The sequence below is a fragment of the Remersonia thermophila genome, chromosome 7 (assembly GCF_042764415.1).
Source record: "Remersonia thermophila strain ATCC 22073 chromosome 7, whole genome shotgun sequence".
NCBI classification, from domain to species: domain Eukaryota; kingdom Fungi; phylum Ascomycota; class Sordariomycetes; order Sordariales; family Chaetomiaceae; genus Remersonia; species Remersonia thermophila.
In genome coordinates this window covers 1,959,041-1,978,745 of record NC_092223.1, presented here as the reverse complement: position 1 = coordinate 1,978,745, position 19,705 = coordinate 1,959,041, and the positions used below count along the sequence as shown (strand labels likewise).

General features: G+C 58.6%; 6 protein-coding genes and 1 non-coding gene across 7 annotated transcripts; 2 read left to right on the top strand and 5 right to left on the bottom strand.

Annotated features, from left to right (window-relative positions):
• Nucleotides 1–819: 819 nt before the first annotated feature.
• VTJ83DRAFT_7502 (uncharacterized protein) lies at nucleotides 820–2,831 on the top strand (the record flags this gene model as incomplete). Its single annotated transcript, XM_071014332.1, has 3 exons — nucleotides 820–2,451; nucleotides 2,512–2,624; nucleotides 2,678–2,831. 3 exons carry the CDS (start codon nucleotides 820–822, stop codon nucleotides 2,829–2,831), a joined length of 1,899 nt encoding a protein of 632 aa, XP_070863719.1.
• Nucleotides 2,832–2,907: 76 nt separating this feature from the next.
• On the bottom strand, nucleotides 2,908–4,785 carry VTJ83DRAFT_7501 (uncharacterized protein; the record flags this gene model as incomplete). Its single annotated transcript, XM_071014331.1, has 3 exons — nucleotides 2,908–2,980; nucleotides 3,052–3,636; nucleotides 3,734–4,785. 3 exons carry the CDS (start codon nucleotides 4,783–4,785, stop codon nucleotides 2,908–2,910), a joined length of 1,710 nt encoding a protein of 569 aa, XP_070863718.1.
• Nucleotides 4,786–5,473: 688 nt separating this feature from the next.
• VTJ83DRAFT_7500 (uncharacterized protein) lies at nucleotides 5,474–7,173 on the top strand (the record flags this gene model as incomplete). Its single annotated transcript, XM_071014330.1, has 5 exons — nucleotides 5,474–5,624; nucleotides 5,702–5,934; nucleotides 6,031–6,241; nucleotides 6,324–6,805; nucleotides 6,895–7,173. The coding sequence occupies 5 exons, from the start codon at nucleotides 5,474–5,476 to the stop codon at nucleotides 7,171–7,173; spliced, it is 1,356 nt and encodes a 451-aa protein (XP_070863717.1).
• An 875-nt stretch (nucleotides 7,174–8,048) lies between these two features.
• Nucleotides 8,049–8,840, bottom strand: VTJ83DRAFT_7499 (uncharacterized protein; the record flags this gene model as incomplete). Its single annotated transcript, XM_071014327.1, has 1 exon — nucleotides 8,049–8,840. The coding sequence occupies one exon, from the start codon at nucleotides 8,838–8,840 to the stop codon at nucleotides 8,049–8,051; it is 792 nt and encodes a 263-aa protein (XP_070863716.1).
• Nucleotides 8,841–11,304: 2,464 nt separating this feature from the next.
• Nucleotides 11,305–11,854, bottom strand: VTJ83DRAFT_7498 (uncharacterized protein; the record flags this gene model as incomplete). The annotated part of the gene is made up of 3 exons (XM_071014326.1): nucleotides 11,305–11,353; nucleotides 11,414–11,598; nucleotides 11,696–11,854. 3 exons carry the CDS (start codon nucleotides 11,852–11,854, stop codon nucleotides 11,305–11,307), a joined length of 393 nt encoding a protein of 130 aa, XP_070863715.1.
• Nucleotides 11,855–14,599: 2,745 nt separating this feature from the next.
• VTJ83DRAFT_7497 (uncharacterized protein) lies at nucleotides 14,600–15,322 on the bottom strand (the record flags this gene model as incomplete). Its single annotated transcript, XM_071014325.1, has 1 exon — nucleotides 14,600–15,322. The coding sequence occupies one exon, from the start codon at nucleotides 15,320–15,322 to the stop codon at nucleotides 14,600–14,602; it is 723 nt and encodes a 240-aa protein (XP_070863714.1).
• A 1,990-nt stretch (nucleotides 15,323–17,312) lies between these two features.
• Nucleotides 17,313–17,404, bottom strand: VTJ83DRAFT_t161. Its single transcript has one exon. It is a non-coding gene; the product is annotated as a tRNA-Asp (tRNA).
• Between the last annotated feature and the right edge of the window lie 2,301 nt (nucleotides 17,405–19,705).

Here is a 19,705-nt window from a genome sequence, read left to right as displayed (position 1 = left end):
CTACGGTAAACTATCAGACAGATGCTTCTATTCTCAAAGAACCATCGTTGAGGCCTGGAGCCACGCCAGGATGTCGGGATGTGACTTGAGGATCCAGGTACGATGCCCCGGCCTGAACCATCATAGGTACCTCTAGCTTTCCTGGACGAAACGGGAATCATGTTGCGCCCGTCTTGGTCAAAGATGAGTTGAAACGAGGCTGGGGATGTGACTGACAGGAGGACCGATGGCAACCCTTCCCTTTCAACGATGTCAACACCAACCTCAATCCCCCCCCTCCCAAATCCACTTACAGAGCAGTCCGGGCCCACTTGCAAAAGGCTTCCAAGGGTAGGGTTTGAATCAATCCAGCTGCAGCATCGATTTCTTGTCACTTGAGTTTTTGATTTGGAATGCACTTAAGCCGGGAGAGGGGGTCAGGTCAGGTTCAGAAAAGAGGGAGGGGGTCATCTCATGTGTGTGCGTGACCGGGACGGAGCACGGGATATTGTGAACATGCAGCGTTTACGGTGACTGAAGTAACTACCTAACTAACTAATAACGGTAGCTATAACGTCAGGTAGTTAGTTACAGCGCTCTGAGGCGTGCAATGTCCTGAGCATGGGGAACCCCGGACTGATAGGTGGAGCCGCGCATTAGCCTTATCGATAAGACCGTGTTCCTGGGAAATTTTGTCCAACCGCCGAAGATAGCGAGCGCTCTCCAAGACGCCCACCCCCCGAGGAACCCAAGACATAGCAGTCTTTCCTCCCTCCATTCGACCGTCCAAGGCTGTCCTCCGCCTCACACGTTTTGCCTCCTTCTCCCGGGCTTCCAATCATGTCGGCTGGAAGCAAACATCCTCGCAGCGACGGCGAGGAGACCGCCGTCCGCGCAAAGAAGCTCAAGACCGACGTCCCCGACTCCAAGACAGACGGCGAAACTGCTTCGTTGAAGGCCGAGGAGAAGAAGAAGAAGAAGAAGGAGAAGAAGGACAAGAAGGATAAGAAGGATAAGAAGGAAAAGAAAGAGAAGAAGGAAAAGAAGGCCAAGAGCGAAGATGACCAACCCGTCCCGGAGCTCGACATGAAGGATGCAGACGAGGCGACCGCCGAAGCCGACGTGACGTCGGAGAAGAAGGCCAAGAAGGACAAGAAGAAAGACAAGAAGAGCAAAAAGTCCAAGAAGACCGCCGAGCCAACCGATGAGGCATCCGAGCCTCCAGCGGCGACCAACGGCGATGCGCAGAGCCCCTCGTCGGAAGAGTCCACCAGCCCATCCAACCCGCCCCTCCACCGCAACGGCGCCGCCTACTCATACCAACAGACCAAGGCCCTGGACGCACTGTCCGAATCCGAGATCCAAGACTTCCTAAAGAAGCACGAGATCGCAGTCGTCGATCCGTCGGGCTCCAAGCTGCGACCGGTCATCGAGTTCTCGCATCTCCCCTCGTCCGCCTTGCTAGCCAAGAAGCCCTTTGCCGCCTACAAGGCCCCGACCCCGATCCAGGCCGCCTCCTGGCCGTTCGCGCTCTCCGGATGCGACGTTATCGGTATCGCCGAGACGGGATCCGGCAAGACCATGGCCTTCTCCCTTCCCTGCGTCGAGTCGCTCGCCTCGGCTCCACGCCCCAAGCACGGCAAGAAGACGGCCGCCCACCCACGCGCCGTTGTGGTGTCGCCAACACGCGAACTCGCCATGCAGACGCACGCCGCCATGGAAGGCCTCGCCGCCCACGTCGGCCTGTCGGCCGTGTGCTTGTACGGCGGCGCCTCCAAGGACGACCAGCGCGCCCTGCTCCGCAAGAACGCCGGTGCTGACATCGTCGTGGCGACGCCCGGACGTCTCAAGGACTTCTTGTCCGAGGGCTGCGTCTCGCTCTCCAACGTCATGTTCGCCGTGCTCGATGAGGCCGACCGCATGCTTGACAAGGGCTTCGAGGACGACATCAAGCTGATCCTCGGCAGCTGCCCACCGCGGGAGAAGCGTCAGACCCTGATGTTTACGGCGACGTGGCCGACGAGCGTGCGCGGCTTGGCCGAGAGCTTCATGGTGGACCCGGTCAAGGTCACCATCGGCAACCGCACGCGTGCTGGCGGCGACGAGAACGGAGGCAGCAACGGCACCGTGGAGCTGCAGGCCAACTCGCGCATCGAGCAGGTCGTCGAGGTGATCGGCCCCCGCGACAAGGAGCAACGGCTGTGGGAGCTGCTCCGGGACGCGCAAAAGGGCGCCGGCAAGAACGACCGCATCTTGGTGTTCTGCCTGTACAAGAAGGAGGCCGTGCGTGTCGAGCAGTTCCTCCAGCGCAAGGGCATTCGCGTGGCCAGCATCCACGGTGACCTGAGGCAGGATCAGCGGACGCGCAGCCTGGAAGCCTTCAAGTCGGGCAGCACGACGGTTCTGGTGGCGACCGACGTCGCCGCCCGTGGCCTGGACATTCCCGAGGTCAAGCTGGTGATCAACGTGACGGTAAGCTCCCGCTCCTCTCCCCCCTGGAGAAGTGTGGGAACCATCGGCTGACCCGAGCAGTTCCCTCTCACCATCGAGGACTACGTCCATCGCATCGGCCGGACGGGCCGCGCCGGCAAGAAAGGAAAAGCCATTACGCTGTTCACGGAGCACGACAAGGCTCATTCAGGGTCGTAAGTAGTCACGCGAACCGCTTGATCCGACGCGACACGTGCTGACCTCCTAGGCTCATCAACATCCTGCGGGGCGCGAACCAGCCGGTGCCCGAGTCACTCCTCAAGTTCGGCACGACGGTGAAGAAGAAGGGGCACGATGTCTACGGTGCCTTCTACAAGGACGTTGACATGAGCAAGAAGGCGACCAAGATCACATTTGATTAAGAGGGAAAGGGGGGGAATCTGAAGGCTGGGCATGTTTTGGTATTGTCAACGAACGAGCAGGGGGGAAGACGGCTATCTATGCAGGGGCGCGGCGGCTGCCCCGGACGGTCTCGAAGGCGCGGTATAGAAACCGCCTCTCTGAAACGGCGCTGCGGGCGCGTCAGCTCGATACCATAGACGGACGGAGTAACACAGCAAAATAGACGTGAAGATGACTTACACCACGACGGCGAAGGGCAGCGCCACCCCCGCCAGCCTCGCCAGCTGCCAAAGTGCTTCCCTGGCACCCGCGATGGGCGCATCCCCCGGCGCCAGGCGCCTCGCCAGCTGCGACGCGACCGCCCCCGCCAAGACGGCCGCCGGCGCCGGCATCGCCTCCAACACATCCAAGCCCAGCCCGCGCCGCGCAAAGTAGGCCCGGATGAACACGGCGCACCACACGATGCGGCACGCCATGTTCACCGCGTTGGCGACGACGAGCCCCGTCGCGCCCCAGCCCAGCACGCTCAAGAGCACAAACCCGGCGAGGCCAAACGCCGCGGAGAAGCCGGCCATCCAGGCGCTCTGGCGGTGCACCTCGCTCTCGGACGCGACGGACGCGACGAAGGCCTCGGCCACGCCGTTGAGCGCCAGCAGCGGGACGTAGTAGGCGTAGGCGGCCAGGCAGGCGGCGGCGCCGTCGGCGGCGGCCCAGCGCGGCCCGGCGACGAGGGCGAGGAGGGGCCCCGCCGCCGCGGGCCGAGGGTCGCGGCGACGAGGGCGAGGAGGAGGTAGAACTTGAGGAGGACCGGAGGGCCTGGAGGCCCTGGAGGGCCGCGGCGGCGGGCGCGGTTGGGCCGTTGGGTTGCGGGGGCTCCTTTTTGGCGATGCCGCTGGTGGCGACGCCGCTAGAGGCCCGGGACGTTGTCGACGGCCCCGCGACGGGGGCGGACGCCAGCAGCCGGCTGAAGTAGCTGCGGCTGCTCTCTTCGATGGGCTGGAACAGCAGGCGGGCGACGAGGCCGCCGTAGTTGTTGGCGAGGGCGTAGACGCCCTGCGCGGCGGGGGGAGCGAGCGCGCTGACCAGCAGGGTGTCGCCTTGCGTGAGCAGGTGCTTGACCACGCTCTGCGCCATCATGCTGGACGCCAGCTGCAGGGTGGGCCGGTAGAAGCAGGAGAGGATGAAGGCCGGGGGCGGCGCGGCGGGGGCGGCGCCGGGCTTGCCGTCCTCCGAGCGGCCCAGGCGGCGGGGGAGCAGCGAGAAGCCCTCTCTCCGCGACAGCCCGGCGCCGTGCCAGGAGTAGACGGCGAGCAGGCCGGCGCCGTAGCCGAGCTGGCCGAGGGCGAAGGGCAGAACGCCGAGGTTGCGGCTGGCACCCCACACGGCCGACGCCAAGGTGACGGCGCAGCGCAGGAACGTTGCGGTGGACTCCGCGGCGGCGCGCGTGCCGAACTGCAGCCGCGTCTGCATCACGACAAACGCCGGCTCGGACGCGAGCTCGATGACCGCGGCCGCCGCGTAGATGTAGAGCGAGACGACGAGGTTCGGCGCGGATGCGAGGGTGGCGGCGCTGAGCGAGCCGAGATACAGCCAAGCAAAGAAAGCAGCCAGGGGGATCCCCAAGGCGAGGGCGAGATATCCCAGGTTCACGGCGGCCTGCGCGGCCACGCCGGCGGTCTCTTGCTTGGGGTTGTTGTCGTCCTTGCGCCGGGCCCCATCGCTCGCGCCGGAACCCGAAAGCGACGACGGATCCTGGCGCTGGATGGCAACGCGGAGGCTCTCGCGGGCGAAGAAAATGACGGATAAATAGTAGACTTCGAGCTGCGTCGCGACGCCGAGCAGCTGAGGCGTCAAGAAACGCACGAGCAGCTGGTTGGCGATGAAGGTGAGAGCCCGCGACACCACCTGCAGGACGATGAGAATGCCCGCCCCCCGCAGCGCTCGAGTGCTGCCCGTGCTTGCCGTCGTCGCCATGGCCGGGTTGGGGGCGGCGGTTGGGATTGTCCAGCCGGATCTTCTCGGTGAAATGGGCAAGATTCCGAATCCTCAGACACTTGATTATTACTTGTTCATTTCCAAAGCTTCGCTTCACCTTCACCCGTCGTCTCCTGCGTACGCAGTGCTGTGGTATGTTTGTTATTGTGGGTCTTCAAAGCCCGGTCGTCTCCACTTTTCTCAACCCTCCCCCCCCCCCTTATTAACCCTCCTAACCCTTGCGGTGCACGGGGCAAAAGCCACGGCGCCCCAGACGCCCCACTTGTCTCCGGCCGGCCCCACGGACGCTCCGGATCGGGACGGGACCGGAGAAAGAGGATTCAGGGTGGTATCGTCGCTCCTCGCCAAGTGACGTCACATGGTGCTTCTGGATCGCCATGGATCGAGGAACCATGCAACGACGGTTACATGATGAGCCCCGCCGGCGTCATAGGCTTGGAGCGGTGACTTTGAAATCCGATGCTCTTGGCTCGGAGACGGCCGGACTTATAGCGGACAACTGAACCTGTTTATGGCATGCTGTGATGACGTTGACCTTGTTGTGGGAGAGGATGCCGGTCAGATATATGGCCTCGCATCCAGGACATCCCGCCGTAGAGCGCTTGCTGCTAACGTCCTGCTCAACGCTGCTGACGAACCAATCAAGACTGCTTCCAAGTCCCTAATCATGACCTCGCAAGCTGCATATGCCGCGGAGCAGGCCGTCGGCCATCAAAAGGAGAACATGCAGCAAGACGTCTCCAATTATGAGGAATTCGGCGGCCGGCAAGAGACAATGAAAGCGCTCGTATGGCAAGGCAAACAGCGCGTCGAAGTTGGTATGGGCCTCTCGACCCCCCAGAAACAGGGTGCCCCTTGGAGACATGGTGGACGCTAATGCGGACGGGTCAACAAGTTGACACCCCCCAACCGCGGATCCTCGAGGATCGGGATGTCATCCTCAGGGTCACGGGCACCACTGTTTGTGGCAGCGACCTCCACCTCCTCCACGGAACCGTCATCCAGATGAAGAAAGGAGATATCCTCGGCCACGAGTTTTGCGGCATCGCGGACCAGGTCGGACCGGGCGTCAAGACCATCCAGGTTGGCAAGAGATACGTGGCGGCGTTCCAGATCACCTGCGGAGAGGTAAGCCCCCTATAGTTGGGGGCTCATTGCTTATTTTCTTTTTTTTTTTTTTTCCCTTTCGCCAGCGTTTGCTGACGCGTCCTCGGCAACCACCAGTGCTTCTATTGCAAGCAAAAGCTCAGCTCGCAATGCGAAAAGACAAACTCCAACACGACGGCCAAGGCCATGTACGGGTCCCAGTCCGCCGCCTTCTTTGGCTACTCCCACTTCACGGGCGGCTTCGCCGGCGGCCAGGCCGAATACGTGCGCGTGCCCATCGGGGACGTCAACCTCCTCGAGATCCCCGACGACATGCCCGACGAGAAGGGTACGCGAACCTACCCGACCGCTCTGTTCTTGCCCCCCGTCGCCTCTGGCTGCGCGTGCGTGACGCGCTGACCGCCTCGCAGCCCTCTACCTCTCCGACGTGCTCCCGACGGCGTACAACGCCGTCCAGGACACGGCCGTGTATCCCGGCGACGAGGTCGCCATCTTCGGCGCCGGCCCGATCGGGCAGATGGCCGGCGTGTTCGCGGCCGGCGAGGGCGCGCGACGGGTCGTCTTCGTGGACGCGGAGCCGCGCCTCTCGGCCCTCGCGCGGCGCTGGCCGGCCGAGCACCAGGGCAAGCTGGCGCTCGTCGACTACAAGACGCTCGGCTTCGGCGCGACGGCCGAGGAGACGGTCGTGAGCAGGCTCAAGGCGCTGTGCAACGCGGGGCGCGGGCCCGACGTGGCCATCGAGTGCGCGGCGGGCGAGTACGCCAAGGGCTGGATGCACTGGCTCGAGATGTCGCTCGGGGCCGAGACGGACACGAGCGAGATCCTGAACGAGATGATCGAGGGGGTGAGGAACTACGGCCGCTGCGGCGTCACGGGGGTGTACGTGGGTTATGTACGTCGAGCCCTCTCCCCCTCTCTCTCTCTCGCTTCTTTGTTGAACGTCCCGGAACGAGGGCGAGCCGCGGCTGACCTGGCGTCGAGACCAACCACTTCAATGTCGGCTCGCTCATGCAGCGTGGCATCCGCCTCATCGGCAACGGACAGGCCCCGGTGATGAAGTACTGGGAGGAGCTCCGCGACAAGATCCAGAGGGGAGACCTGGATCCGATGCAGATGGTGTCGCACCGGTTCCGCCTCGAGGACATCGACAAGGTGTACTACAAGTTCGACAACAAGGAGGACAACATCCAAAAGGTCTTTATTGAGACCAAGTTCTCGTTTCCGCAGGCCGAGGGAACTCCTGAGCTGACCAAGCTCTAAATGGGAGAGGGATTTTGCCCGTCAGCGGAACAACAAAGCTACGCGGCTTGAACTGACCCGGTAGTTAGGTGGTATTCATGATTGGATTGTACTAGGTCTATGTATTAACCATTATAGTTATGCAGGAGAGTGAATGAGCGTCTCTAGAAGAAAGGAAACCGAAAAGGATAGACATGGCCCAAGGGGCCAGACGATGAACCTAGGAAATATTATGTCGTGATAGAGTGAGCGACGATTACCCCTCTTCCATTCCACAACCTGCCCCTCTGAAACCCAGGAGCTGTTGCACAAGGCATCCCCCTGCTCCTTCGCGCTACCGCATACCCCCCCCCCCCTGAATCGTGGTATGGGGAGGGCGTCGTAGCGCTGCATCGCGTCCATGCCGGAGGAGCATCTGGCAGCCCTCAGCTCGTACATGGCACGCGCAAATGCTCGCGACCCTAGAAGAGCGCAGGGAAGCATAGTGGCTACGGAACCCTTCCCGGTGTGGCCGGCCTCGGCCTGAAAGGTCCGAGCGCCTTTTCTCCTTGAAACGCTCGCCGGCTCCAGGAGGCGTCAGGCCGGACCAGGCCAATGCGCTCCCGTCGTCTCTGCTGCTCCGCTGACCCGGCCGGACGCCGCCGGAGCACGGGTTGGGAGGGCGAAAGATATTTTGGGAGCGATTCCAGCCTGTGTGCAGATCAGATGCACGAAGCTTGGCTGGTCAAGGCTGCCGACTTCAAGCATCAAGCCAGAGGCGGAGGGCTGCTTCTCCAAGGCGCATGCCCCCCGAGGCGATCGGTCAAAGCTCCGCAGGACGCAGCAGCTTTCTCGCGGCTAGATCTCTGGCAGAACCTACGTGTTTGATGGATGAGCTCGTCTTCCCTCCGGGCTCCTCATTCATCAAACAGGATGGTATCGGCCAGAGAGTTCCGCCGGGCCGGGACGGGCGTCGGCGACGGCGGCGTCGGCGGCGTCGGCCGATGCGACGAGCTCATCCGGCTGAGGGCGAGCTCCTTGATGGCGGCGGCCACCGACATGTTGGACTGGGCGGAGACGAGCAGCAGATGCCTCGCCTCGTCGGCCGTCAGCAGGTCGATGGCGCTGGCCAGGCTGGGCACGAGGCGCTGCGGCTGGCCGTCGGACGACAGCGTGGGGAACTCGGGAGGCGGGGGGGTCTCGGGGATCTCCTCCTCCTCCGCTTGCTCGACGGTTGCCTGCGAGTCGTAAAAGGACGCCGACGCGCTGCTCTCGGAGCTGTAGCTGGCGCCCAGGACGAGCGGCGTGATGTCGGCGAGCGGCGTCCGGGGAGAATCCGGCCGCCAGGCGTGATGCGACCGGTCGGACCAGGCCAGGCTGGACATGGATCGCCGGCGCGCGTGGCCGGGCGACGGCATGGGAGGCGTCCTCGGCGAGAGCGAGGGCGAGCCCTGCGGCGCGGCGCCGGCGTCGATGCTCTCGAGCCAGAGGCCGACCTTGCGGTGCTGCGCGGGCTTGTTGATTTTGGAATCAAAAACGGCTGCGCGTGGACCTGTGGCCCGCCGGGACACATGCATGTGGTGCATGTGGTGGTGATGCACATGCACGGAGGAAACTCCGCTGCGGGGAGCGGGCGCGGCGTGGGGGACGAAGCTGACCGAGTGCGTCCGCGGTCGGGCGCGCGAAGCCGGGCTCGGGACCACCTTCATGGTAGACGATGATGAGGAGGAGGGTGAAGACGACGACGATGAGGCTCTGAGGCCGTGGCCGATGTGTACCGGTTGTTTACAAACTTCAGGTGACGGACGCGATGACTGGCTGTCGAGGTTCAACAATGACGCAGGTGCTCAGCATGATGTAGCGTACGGCGTATGGTACCAAAAGTACATCAAGGACATCAAGGTTCGCGGGGCTTATCTGGCCGCTGGGCATCAACCCTTGTTTTTAAAAACGCGCTCACGGGATTCGCGTGGGCGGGGATTTGTTTTGCCAAGACGTACCCCGCCTTCCCAATGGGGTTGTTGACAACAGGTCAGCTGGCTGATCGTCGCGCATCTGCTGTACTACTACCGTAGTACGCCAACTGTACCGTGCGCTAGCTACCCGACGTCGGCGGCGGTTGCAGAACCACTTCGACCTGGAACCCTTACCCAGCGCCACCGCCGTTGAACGAAGCCCACCCCCACCCACCCCCCCCCCCCCCCATCCCCTCCCTTCCCCTTTCAACCTCACTTGGGAAACAGCACGCCCCCTCCCGCTCTGGAGGTTTGTTACCTACCTACCTACCTACCTTGGGTACCTATAGTAGGTATGCTTGGAATCTGCATGCCATGTGGACAAGATTACCCAAGCGCAAGGGGCGGATGCGGTGTGGACATGCTCCGCTCCACATTCATGGAATCGGGCAACATGCAACGGCAGACCTAGTGTAGTGTGGTGTAGTGTACATAGTGTAGCGTACCTGGTGCATTATTGCCATCCCAGTAGCGCCCCTCCAGAGGCGTCCATCCGTTGCGAGCCATTGTCTTCACACGTATGCTTGCTCGGCTGGCTCTTCCCCCCCCGCACCGCGACGTCCAAGGGCCGGGGGCCGTTCTTTTCCTTCTCCTTCTTGGTCTTCGGGCTGGAAGTCATGCAAGACGCCTGCACATCGCTTTCCTCCTCCGAAATGCCCCGGGCATCGTTCTCAGGTGACCGGTTGGGCCGGTCCGGACAGGCCAAGGCGAACTTCAAGACCGACAGAGCACGACAGCGGCGTTCGGCGGGCTGCGCATCGTCTTCCTCGCCGACATGGGTGCGATGTGGCCAAAGGCTTCCTGCCAGTCCTCGATGCTGCGCTCGATCCCCTGAATCTCCTCCACCTTCAACTCGACAGCGGCCGTGCCATGCCGTCTGTCCAGGTCCACGAGCATCGTCTTCAGCGCCTGCAGAAAAGCCGGCGTAGCCGCTACCTTCGCGCGGCAGGCGCCGGGGTGATCCCGGACAGAGGCAAACCAGTTCACCGCTGCATCAGAGGATGACAGCAGGCTTGGCTCGTCTCGGCGGAACCGGTGGGCCACGCTGGATTCATCGGCCCTGCGTAACATGAAGCTTGGCGGGGTCGTTGAGGGTCGGGTCTGGGCCCCAAGAGATGTCATGTCCTCCGGCCCTCCAGACAGCCAGCTCCCTTTTGGTGGCCGACGTGTTGCCGAATCCCTTCCATTTCTTGGTGGCGGCGCTTCTTGGATTGTATGCCGCGCTGGTGGCAGGTCCGCCAGGGACAGGCCCGGTGGTGGTAGCGCCAGAAGAGTGTCTTGCCGATGTTGAATGCTCCATCCTGACGTTCTTGGGACGGGCAAGACGTCGGTTGGCGTTACTTCCAGGAGAGTCAGAAGAGGCGTTTCGATCCATCGCTCGTCCGACCTGCTTTCTTCTAATTTCTTTTCTCGTTGAAGAAGAAGCAAAACGAAATGAAAACGTTGGCGAAACAACGACTTCTGAGACAAATTCCTGAGGAAGGAAATCGGTAGTTAAGATTTGGCAAGGCGTGGCGTGCCCGTTCAAATTCACCACTTCTCGGCCTTTTCTTTTGTTCGCTTTTGGGCTCCAAGTTTGCAATGAGCTCTATGATGAGGGTTGTAATTTAGGTCAGAAGTTCGGTGAGAAGAGACGACGCAGGCTTCGATGTGCCTGGTTCTCCTTTTCTGCCCAGGCAACTACCTACATTCGTTGTCAAAGTTTCAACGTCGCTGACCAAGATCATCCACCAGGCACAATATCAATCTCAGATACAAATAAGCACAGACTCCCCGGGGAAGGGATTGTTGCTCGGTCTCCGCATATAATTCACCACGTACAACTGGTTGACGAGCTTGGAAGCTCTGAGCATGGACTGAATAGGAACCAAAAATGCCCCTTGCATAGGAACGTCAAACAAAGCAACCAAAGAGTTGTCGTCATTTTCGTCATATCGTAACGCTATAATGACCATCGCTTGCACGAAAGAGTGATCCGCCCACTTCATCCAGACGCCTCAGTTCCGTGAGTCCTGAAGTACGATCCCCCTTCCTCGCGTAACCAACCCTTCCTGCCGTCCCTCTCGATGGAAAAGACCCGCCGAAAGAAAAGCCAAGTTGAGATGCCTGCGAACCGCTTCGTCAAACGACTCAAACGGCGGCGTGGGTGCTATGGTGATTAGAAGGCGTGATGCCAGTCGTAGAGGATGTTGAACAGTAGGGAAAAGCTGGACCCTTGTCAGATGGATGCGCGTGCCGGGGGTTTAGGTGGAGCTCGGAGGACTTACAAGGCGATGAAGCAGAAGGCTACGGCAGTGAGAACGATATCGGACCAGCTATAGATCCAGGACGAAGCGGCAAAGGCGACAGCAACAATCCAAAGGTGCCCAAACACGATGTTGAAGAGCGCCATATGGCGGGAGTGGATGCGCAGGAAGAAGGCGACAGGGATGAGAAGGGCGGTCAGGATAGACTGGACAACGAATTAGCGGTCGCTGCCCGATCGCTGCCCGATCGCGTTGCAACAAGACGCAGCAACCGGAAAGACAGTCTCCGAGGGGCTTCCTTACGATGACCAAGATGTAGATGGTGTGGCTGTTCTTCCATCCTTCGGAGATGAGATACGCGATGATGCCCAGCACGATGACGGCCGAGACCCACGCGATGGCGCTGCTCGCCAGCGCCAACGTCGAGTGGCCGTCACGAACGCGGCTGTGACCCCGAGCCATTGTGGCGGATGGTTGTCGGTTTGTGGTTGGGGTGTGTTAGGACAAGGAGGAGATCGTCGTCGGCGGACAGGGAGGACTAGCTGGTCCAGGAGAGAGGCGTCGGTAGGTATTTCCTAGTTAATTACTGAGCAGATGGACAGAGTTCACAGAAGGAACACAAGGACGCACATATCCCCGAGCCGTATTAATACGGCCATGTTGGGAAGCTGTTGGCCCTGCCATGTTGTCCGTGCCGCTTTGTCCAGCGTCTACGTGTGACCATTTCCTCGTCTGGCAAGCAGGGGTAGGATCATGCTCAACTCGTCACGCCCACGTTCCGTTTGGAATCCAGACCAGCAACGCACGAATGACGTTGGGGAGAATGCTTGCAACAACGACAAGCGCGCGGCCGTCACCGCAGTGCCAAGGCTCTCTGGGACGACAACTCCCAGCCACATGCGCTTTGAAAACAGGGTAGAGACGATTCCCAGGTTAGTCCTCAACAGGTTGACGGCCCCGAAAGACCAGGGCCATTGGTTCGCCGTCTGAGCTCCCGTCGCTAGGCGAAGATCCAGCCGGCTTCCAGGTTTGTAGTTGTGGCTCCTGATTCCTCCACCAACGTCACTTTTGCAGCGGCGGAATCAAGCTTGGCTTTTTGCTTGGTTTTTGGGACGCCGGGATTGGCAGCCCCCTGAGTGCCTTGTGATGATTACGGCTGTTCTGCGTTGGCCGGCGATGCAGCGACAAAACAAAGCAGCCCGTTAATTACAGTTTATCAGAGCATCCCGTAGTTTATGTCGAAGAGGAGGACTCAAAAATTGCGAGCGAAACCCTCGTCGCGCTGGTGAGAATATCAACCGTTCCAAATGCATACACTCCGGCCATTGGAAGTCGGAGCGCCCGCCATGACCTACATCGCCACGAGCCGAGGTACCGAACGCTACCGGTCGCACACAGCCTCTTAGAACGCTGGTAACAATCCATCAAATAGTGAATCAAGTTCTTTTCTCTTTCCAAAAGTATTGCCACTCCCCACGCCCCTTCTTCCATGGTTTGGGAATCCTCGCTGCAATCCCCGGCGGCCCACTCCGTCCGGTGTGAGGTCGGGTCCCTGCGCTGACATCATGTATATGATCTTGGCTTTCCAGCCGCAGCCTGCCCTGTGGCGGTATTACACTGCTCAGCAACTATCCGTCTGTGGGATGGCCACGGGTGTTAACTGACTTTTCTCCCTCTATCTAGCCTAGGCGATGGAAAGGCAGAGGACGCAAGAACTGGTAGCCATGAGATGCGTCCAAAGTCCCGTTTTCACCACCAGCATGTCCATGGGGTCCCCGAATCGAACGTCCTGGGTCCTCGATGTATTGTCCGTGATCCAAGGCCTGGGAACAGAAAGCAAAGAGCACCGTGTACATTTCTATGGATTTTCCTCTCTGATCCCCGGACTGTGCTTCGGAGCTTAACGCCAGCGTTGTGCTCCTAATAACGCACGCATGGGAGGTACAAGAAATCCAGCACCGTTGAAACCCTATCATGCTTGCCTGTTCCCACGATTCTTCGGTCTGTGTCCACACCGTATCCGACCAGCACACATTTTCTTTTTCTTTTTGCTTTTCTTTTCTGTTTCATTCCGCTTGTGTCCGATAGTAGCCAGCGGCCCCGAAGAACTGAAAGAGAATGCCAAGCAGGTGCTGTTGAATGGATCATGTATAGTGCCCGGGCCTTAACATGTCAAAGAAGAAATGCAGGAGCCTGAGCATCTTCTAGCCCCCGTGTACCTGGCTCCCCAACTAGCGGCGGGCAAAGGACTAGCCCTGGCGCGGCAGGTATTGCACGTTTGCATACCGTCCGCTCGTGCCTTGATGCGAGGGATACGGATGATAGTCCGAAGTATCAGGATGTGGTTGAGGGACGGGGTTAGATAATACCCCCGCATGCTGGTAGCGACCTTGAGGCTTGACGGCATTTGGATAGGGTGCTAGCTGGGGGGGTAGTTTATAATAGGCTGGTTGGGGCACTTGATGTTGTGGCTGCGACTGTGGGTGGGCATATTGGGGACTCATCGGCCCTGCTGGCTGTTGAGGTGGATAACCACCCGGGGGGTACTGTGGCAGAAGGGGTTGAGGAGGCACCTGCGCTTCACCAACCGTCGCATGCTTGTACCGTCCCTGGTGCCGCTCTGCGTACTTCTCATCGTTGTGCTCGTGCGGCGGGACGGCGTCTACGATAGTAGTGTGGCTACGGTCAATCGGGTGAGCTCTCTGAGGATCGATGCAAAGGTTTCCAAGCCCAGCCGTGATGCGGTCCAACTTTGCCGCTTGGTCTCGCAGCGGAGGAGCTTGTTGCTGCGGTTTATGCGCTTGATAATATTGTCCGGACTGCCCGCCCATTTTTGCCGGTTGGGTCTGATGGTACCGCGCCTGGGCAACGGCCCATTTTCGCACACGATCTTGATCTTGTTTCATCTTCTCCTGCCAGGCAAAGTTCTGTCCCCGTCCCTCGATCATGGTAACAGTATCGCTGTAGTCGTTGTCTGGCTCAACGTCCACCATCACCGGCCCAAGCGGCTCCCATGGCCTCCTTGGGTGAGCCTTAACTCGGTTGGCAAAGTCTGCTAGCACCTGCAGATCGGCTTCCCGCTTCTGTGCCTCTTGCTGGTCGAAATCCTTGGCCCACCCTCGAAGGGTTGGTAGCTGATTCATCCTCCTAAATGACTAGCATTAGAAATCGTAGCAAAACATGGAGAAGCCGGCGTCACGCAATCACCTACCATGGGTTCATCCTCCTGACGTAGTGGCCCTGCGGCTTCTGGTCATTGAAGCGCTTGCTAAGGCGCTCCACCTCGATCCACTTCAGCTTCAGCAGCTGCTGGAGGATGGCGCCCTGTGCGGGACGGTGGGCGGGGTTGGATGCGAGGCATTGTTGAACAAGGGGCCAAAGTGCATTGTACGGGTGTTGCATCGGCTTGATATCGGCCGGATGCTTCGGGCAGTGAAGTGTGCAGAACGTGTAGAGGAACACGCCAAAGCTGAAGATGTCGGCCATCCGGGTCAGCCGATTAGCGTACACCACTTCAGGAGCTTGGTAGGCCTCGTTCCAGCCCATCACCGTTCTTGTAGTATCTCGTAGCTCCTTCGACTTGTCTCTTGAGAGGCCAAAGTCAATCAAGACGGCCAGCCGCTGATGGGCTGGGTCAAACAAGATGTCGTAAAGCTGTTCAAGATGTGCTGAGTTACCCCCCGTCACGGTCCCGTAGCAAGACAGATCCCACAGTGCTGAATTCATCTCTGGGGTGATCTTCTCGGTCAGGAGGATGTTGTCGGCTTTCAGGTCGCGGTGGACGATGTCTCGCCTGTGCAATTCCGCCATACCAGAGGCCACTTGGTGTGCAATATGGTAGATGATCAGCGGATGAATAATGTTGTGCCGCCTGTCTTCGAAAACAGACTTCATCAAGGAGAAAATGTCGCCTCCCTCCAGGAGTTCCATGTAAATGAACGCCTTCCTTTGCCACCTGTTGTATGCGGCATCATACAACCTAGCAACATGGGTTGCGCCACACGCTTTTTGCCATACCTGGAGCTCTCTTGCTCCTGGAAACTCGTGGCCATTTGCAGGTTCGTCGAGGAATAGCTGAACTTTGCACGCTACGCGCTATTAAATGGAGTCGGGGGATACATCAGCCTTTGGTCTTTGTGTACCTCGCTTGTCGGCTTCCTATTCAGGTCCGAATGCTTGCTTACCTTTCCTCTCCCGGGATCTCGGATCTTTGTAGCCTTGCTCACAACACCGAAGCTCCCTTTACCAAGCTTGTGGTCATCTCGTGCGTATTCATATTCGTCCTCGTCAACAATGTACCTCGGCAGGCTATTCCTCACGGCGTGAGACATTCGATCCGAAGATGGGGGAAGAGGGTGGGCACTGAGATTGAAACGGCTTCAGTCTTCAGATAAATATAAGGTAGCTTTTTGGAGGATATTCCAGCCGTGGAACGATAGGCGAATAGGATTTGTGGATATAGAAGGGGGGCAGGTGAAGAATGATAGCCGGCGAGCGCCGAGTGGCGGTTGTAGAATCGACGTACGAGGGAGAGAAACCCCCGCTGTCAAATTGCAAAAGACAAATCAATGAAACCAAGCCTTGGTGGTCTTTGAGATTGTAGGTAGTGTTTGTGGAACTGAGTGCTGTGAGTGAGGTAATAGTGTTGGAATTGATGCGAGATGAAGAACGATCATCTTTGATGGCTTAAATACTTTGTTCGATGCGAGGCTGGCGACCTTGAACAGCGGCCTCAGCCAGGGTCAATGTCAGAGGTAGAGGGTAGCCACGTATAACGGTCAGTATCATCCCCCTGGGCTGCTGTAGCCTTCTAATCTGACCCAAAGCGTCGCGCTGACACTCGCTGGACCCGGAATACCAACCCCCAAGCTCTTTCCTGACCGTACACCGTCCAACCCTCCGTCAAAGGACCATTTTATCAACCTTCATCGCCTCGCGCAGCCGGGCCTCTGGGCCGATGTTAACCTTTCGGGAACCTGCTCATGAAACCCTTGGCCACGAGTTGCCGTCGGCGTTTATATCTGCAAAGAAGGCTAATGCAAGGGATGCAGAAACCAGAATGTGGTCGAGGAGATGGAGTTGGAACCCCACGGCAAGGACTTGTACTCGCCAATTACGTGTTGCTTTCGATGAAGAAGTACTATGTATCGCCCAGGGCCGGTTTGACGCTTCTGACTAGGACTTGCTGTGTCTCCTCATGGGTGTCCGGGAAGGGCGTGGAACGCTTCATCCACGCTCACTCCAGGCCGTCGGCTTCCCTGCCTCCTAACAAGCATTCCTTCCAAACCGCTTTAGAAGGCCCATTCCAAAGGCATGACGGTGTTGGCTTACATGGCCGGGACTGTCTGTGTTTCATTGTTGATGTGGATCGCTCAGGCAACTCCTCGGTTGTGGTTTGCCGTCGGTGTTGATATCCCTGGACGCCGTTCGCGGTCACGAACCCAGTGGTTGGCCTCCTTCACAATCCTGGAAGCCTGCAACGTTGCATACGTACATCTCAAGGCCAGATGAAAGCGCAATTTGTCGCGAACACTTCTGGCCCATCAAGAACAAGCGACAAACGTGGCGGCACTGGTGGGAGCAGCTTCCCATGAGCTTCAGGAAGCTCGACTAGCGGAAACCGGCCCAAACATCCAGACCCTATTGACTCGAGACTTTTCGTCCATTCGGCGTTGCAAACTTGTCGCCTTTACTTTGTCGTCCAGCTGCTTACCGTGTCTGTAAACAACAAACCCGAGTTTTTCACCCCTGATGAAGCAACTATCGCGTCACTTCCTAGGTGAAATATCAGCAAAGAATGCCCTAAATTTGGACCAACAAGAAAGAAAAAGGAAGAAAATGAAAACATAGTAAACACTACGAGTAAGCAACATGGTCAAAATTAACAAAAACTGCAAAATGGCAAAAGAAAAGATGTGGTCTCTCCCGCCGGGAATTGAACCCGGGTCTCGAGCGAATCGCTCCGGATGTCCGGATGACAAGCTCACATACTAACCACTATACTACGGAAGATCTGTGGATGTGGGCATCCACCGTAGGTTGCTTGGCGATTGGAGGGTGTCCCGGAAGTCTTTATAAGCCATGAGTGGTGGAGATTCCGTTCGTTTAGCGTGCACGTGGAGTCTACGGTGGGCTCCGCATGGTCTGGACGAAACCCACTTGTCGAAGAGGTCAAATCTCACCCTGGACACTGGAAAAGGACGAGTTGCTGAAAGGGAAAACCATCGGTGATGAAGATTTGTTATCCGCGTTGTCGGAAAGACGAAGGCATTCCCATCTTCCCTGGGGGCCTGCAGAGTCAAGCGTTGCAAACATAGGCCGCTTCGTTCGTGTGTGCCCCGGTTTTCCCATGTTCAAGTCCACGCGGTTATGTCAGCGTCCCGGAGATGACTACATGAAACATTTATATACTATTCTCGCTCACGTGAACGCGTAATGCCTGCAAACTGCCAGGAATTAATTTGTTGCCCTCAATTGTTGATTAAACGCTTGTGTTAACGTTCTCGGAAGCGTCTACAGGCGGTCAACTTGGCGTCTTGTTGAACCAAGCGCTAGCTTTCAAGACATATCCCCGTTCATGTCGTGCCACTGCACGTTGACATTTCAACTGCTCTGCTCCATTCATGAGGTAGTCTCAGCAGAAACATGTCAAGATAGGGGAGTCGACTAATAAGTGGCCAGAGCAGAGCCGGTGCGTTATATGGGGTCTAGGAACAATGAGCCCATTTTCGTGTAGTTATTCGCTGTAAGTATTACTTCGCTCCCGCTTCGTTGATCACCCAGTGAATAAACCGGATGCCGAGAAAGCCTTCGAGTTCACGTCCAAGTCAACCACACGGCCTTGTAACTCCTTTGATACCTACTTTGCTCCTGTTTCCTTGGCAGGCCGATGCAGAAGAGAGAGCGACGATTTGATCGAGCCCTAAATTCTCCGCCCCCGCTGCAACCTTATCTTCTTCCCCCCTCTGCTGTATTCGTTCCTTCAACCACTCCCACACCCACGAGCAATTCCTGGCCCCGACGCTACGGGAAATGCATGCTCACTACACAACTTCCATGTGGACTGTGCGGCGCCCCCCCCCCCCTCCTTCAAATGCAACGCACACCAAACAGCCATGCAGCACCCGCTGAGCCTCTCCCGCCGCTGCTCATGTCCGCACCTGGATGGCTATCCCTTATGATATGCACATGCCACCCGCAGTCGCGAACCCGACTTGCCGGGCATGTCTCACCTCCAAAGAAAAATGTCTCCACGAGGCCCTTGCTCACTCAGGACTGAGGCTGGCGTTTTGGTATTTGCCGCAGTCGCAAGCCGCACAAGGTCGCACGTAGCAAGCGAACAAGCTCAGACGAGAGGCAGCGTAGCAGCATCTACCGAGGGCGCAATGGCAAACGAGCGCTTACAAAGGCGGCGGATGCTTTGACTGGCGGGGCCGTCGGACCGCGGAAGCTGACCAGGCCTACGGGCAATATGCGCAAGTTGATTGGGTAATAGGCTGATTGACCGAGAGCATGGCGAGTTGGTTGACGTCCAAGATAGATGAGGCGGACACGGAGGACGGAGGGGCACCACGGTCAGCGAAACGCCGTTCTGACGCGTCGACGTCGACTTTGCGATTTATCCAAAGTGGGGTGCCAGAGATTGCCGCCACGCAACGAAACGGCCAGCCAGCCGGGCGGGACATCTTCTAGAACCGAGGCGGAGGGTCACGGAGGCACAAGGATGAAATGGTACGGCAGTCTTGCCTTGGTCAGGGGTTCGACGCGGCGAGGGACAGGGACCACGGCCTCGGCATCCGCCAACTGGTAACGTTAACGGTTAACGTTCACTAGTTATTAGTGATCACCCGCCACCCACCAACGACAAAAGAATGGTTCCCCCCTATTTGAGGCTGCAAGGCTGATGCCAACGACTGCTTTACAGTATGCCTTCACTTGTGTTGAGCAAGGGCATAAAACGGACCGTAATCATCCATGAATGCAGGACCCAAGTATTACAGAAACTCTTCTTCATGCCAGGTTATTTCCAGTTTGAGATCCCCCCCCCTCTCCTCCTCACCCCTGAAGCTCCGTGGGTTACATCCGGCTGATCAAGACCCGATCCCGGCACGGCACTGGCCACACACATATCATTCCCGCCCGCATAACCACAAACAAAACAACCTGAAAGGACCAACGGTCCTGCTTGGCCCACAGCTGGCCCTTCACCTCGCGAAGCGATGGCAGATCGTCTCTCTGGCCCTTTCGGCTCATGTTTTCATGGCTGATGATTCGTCTCGGAGCCCGCCCCGTGGTTGCCAGTCCTCGTCGGTC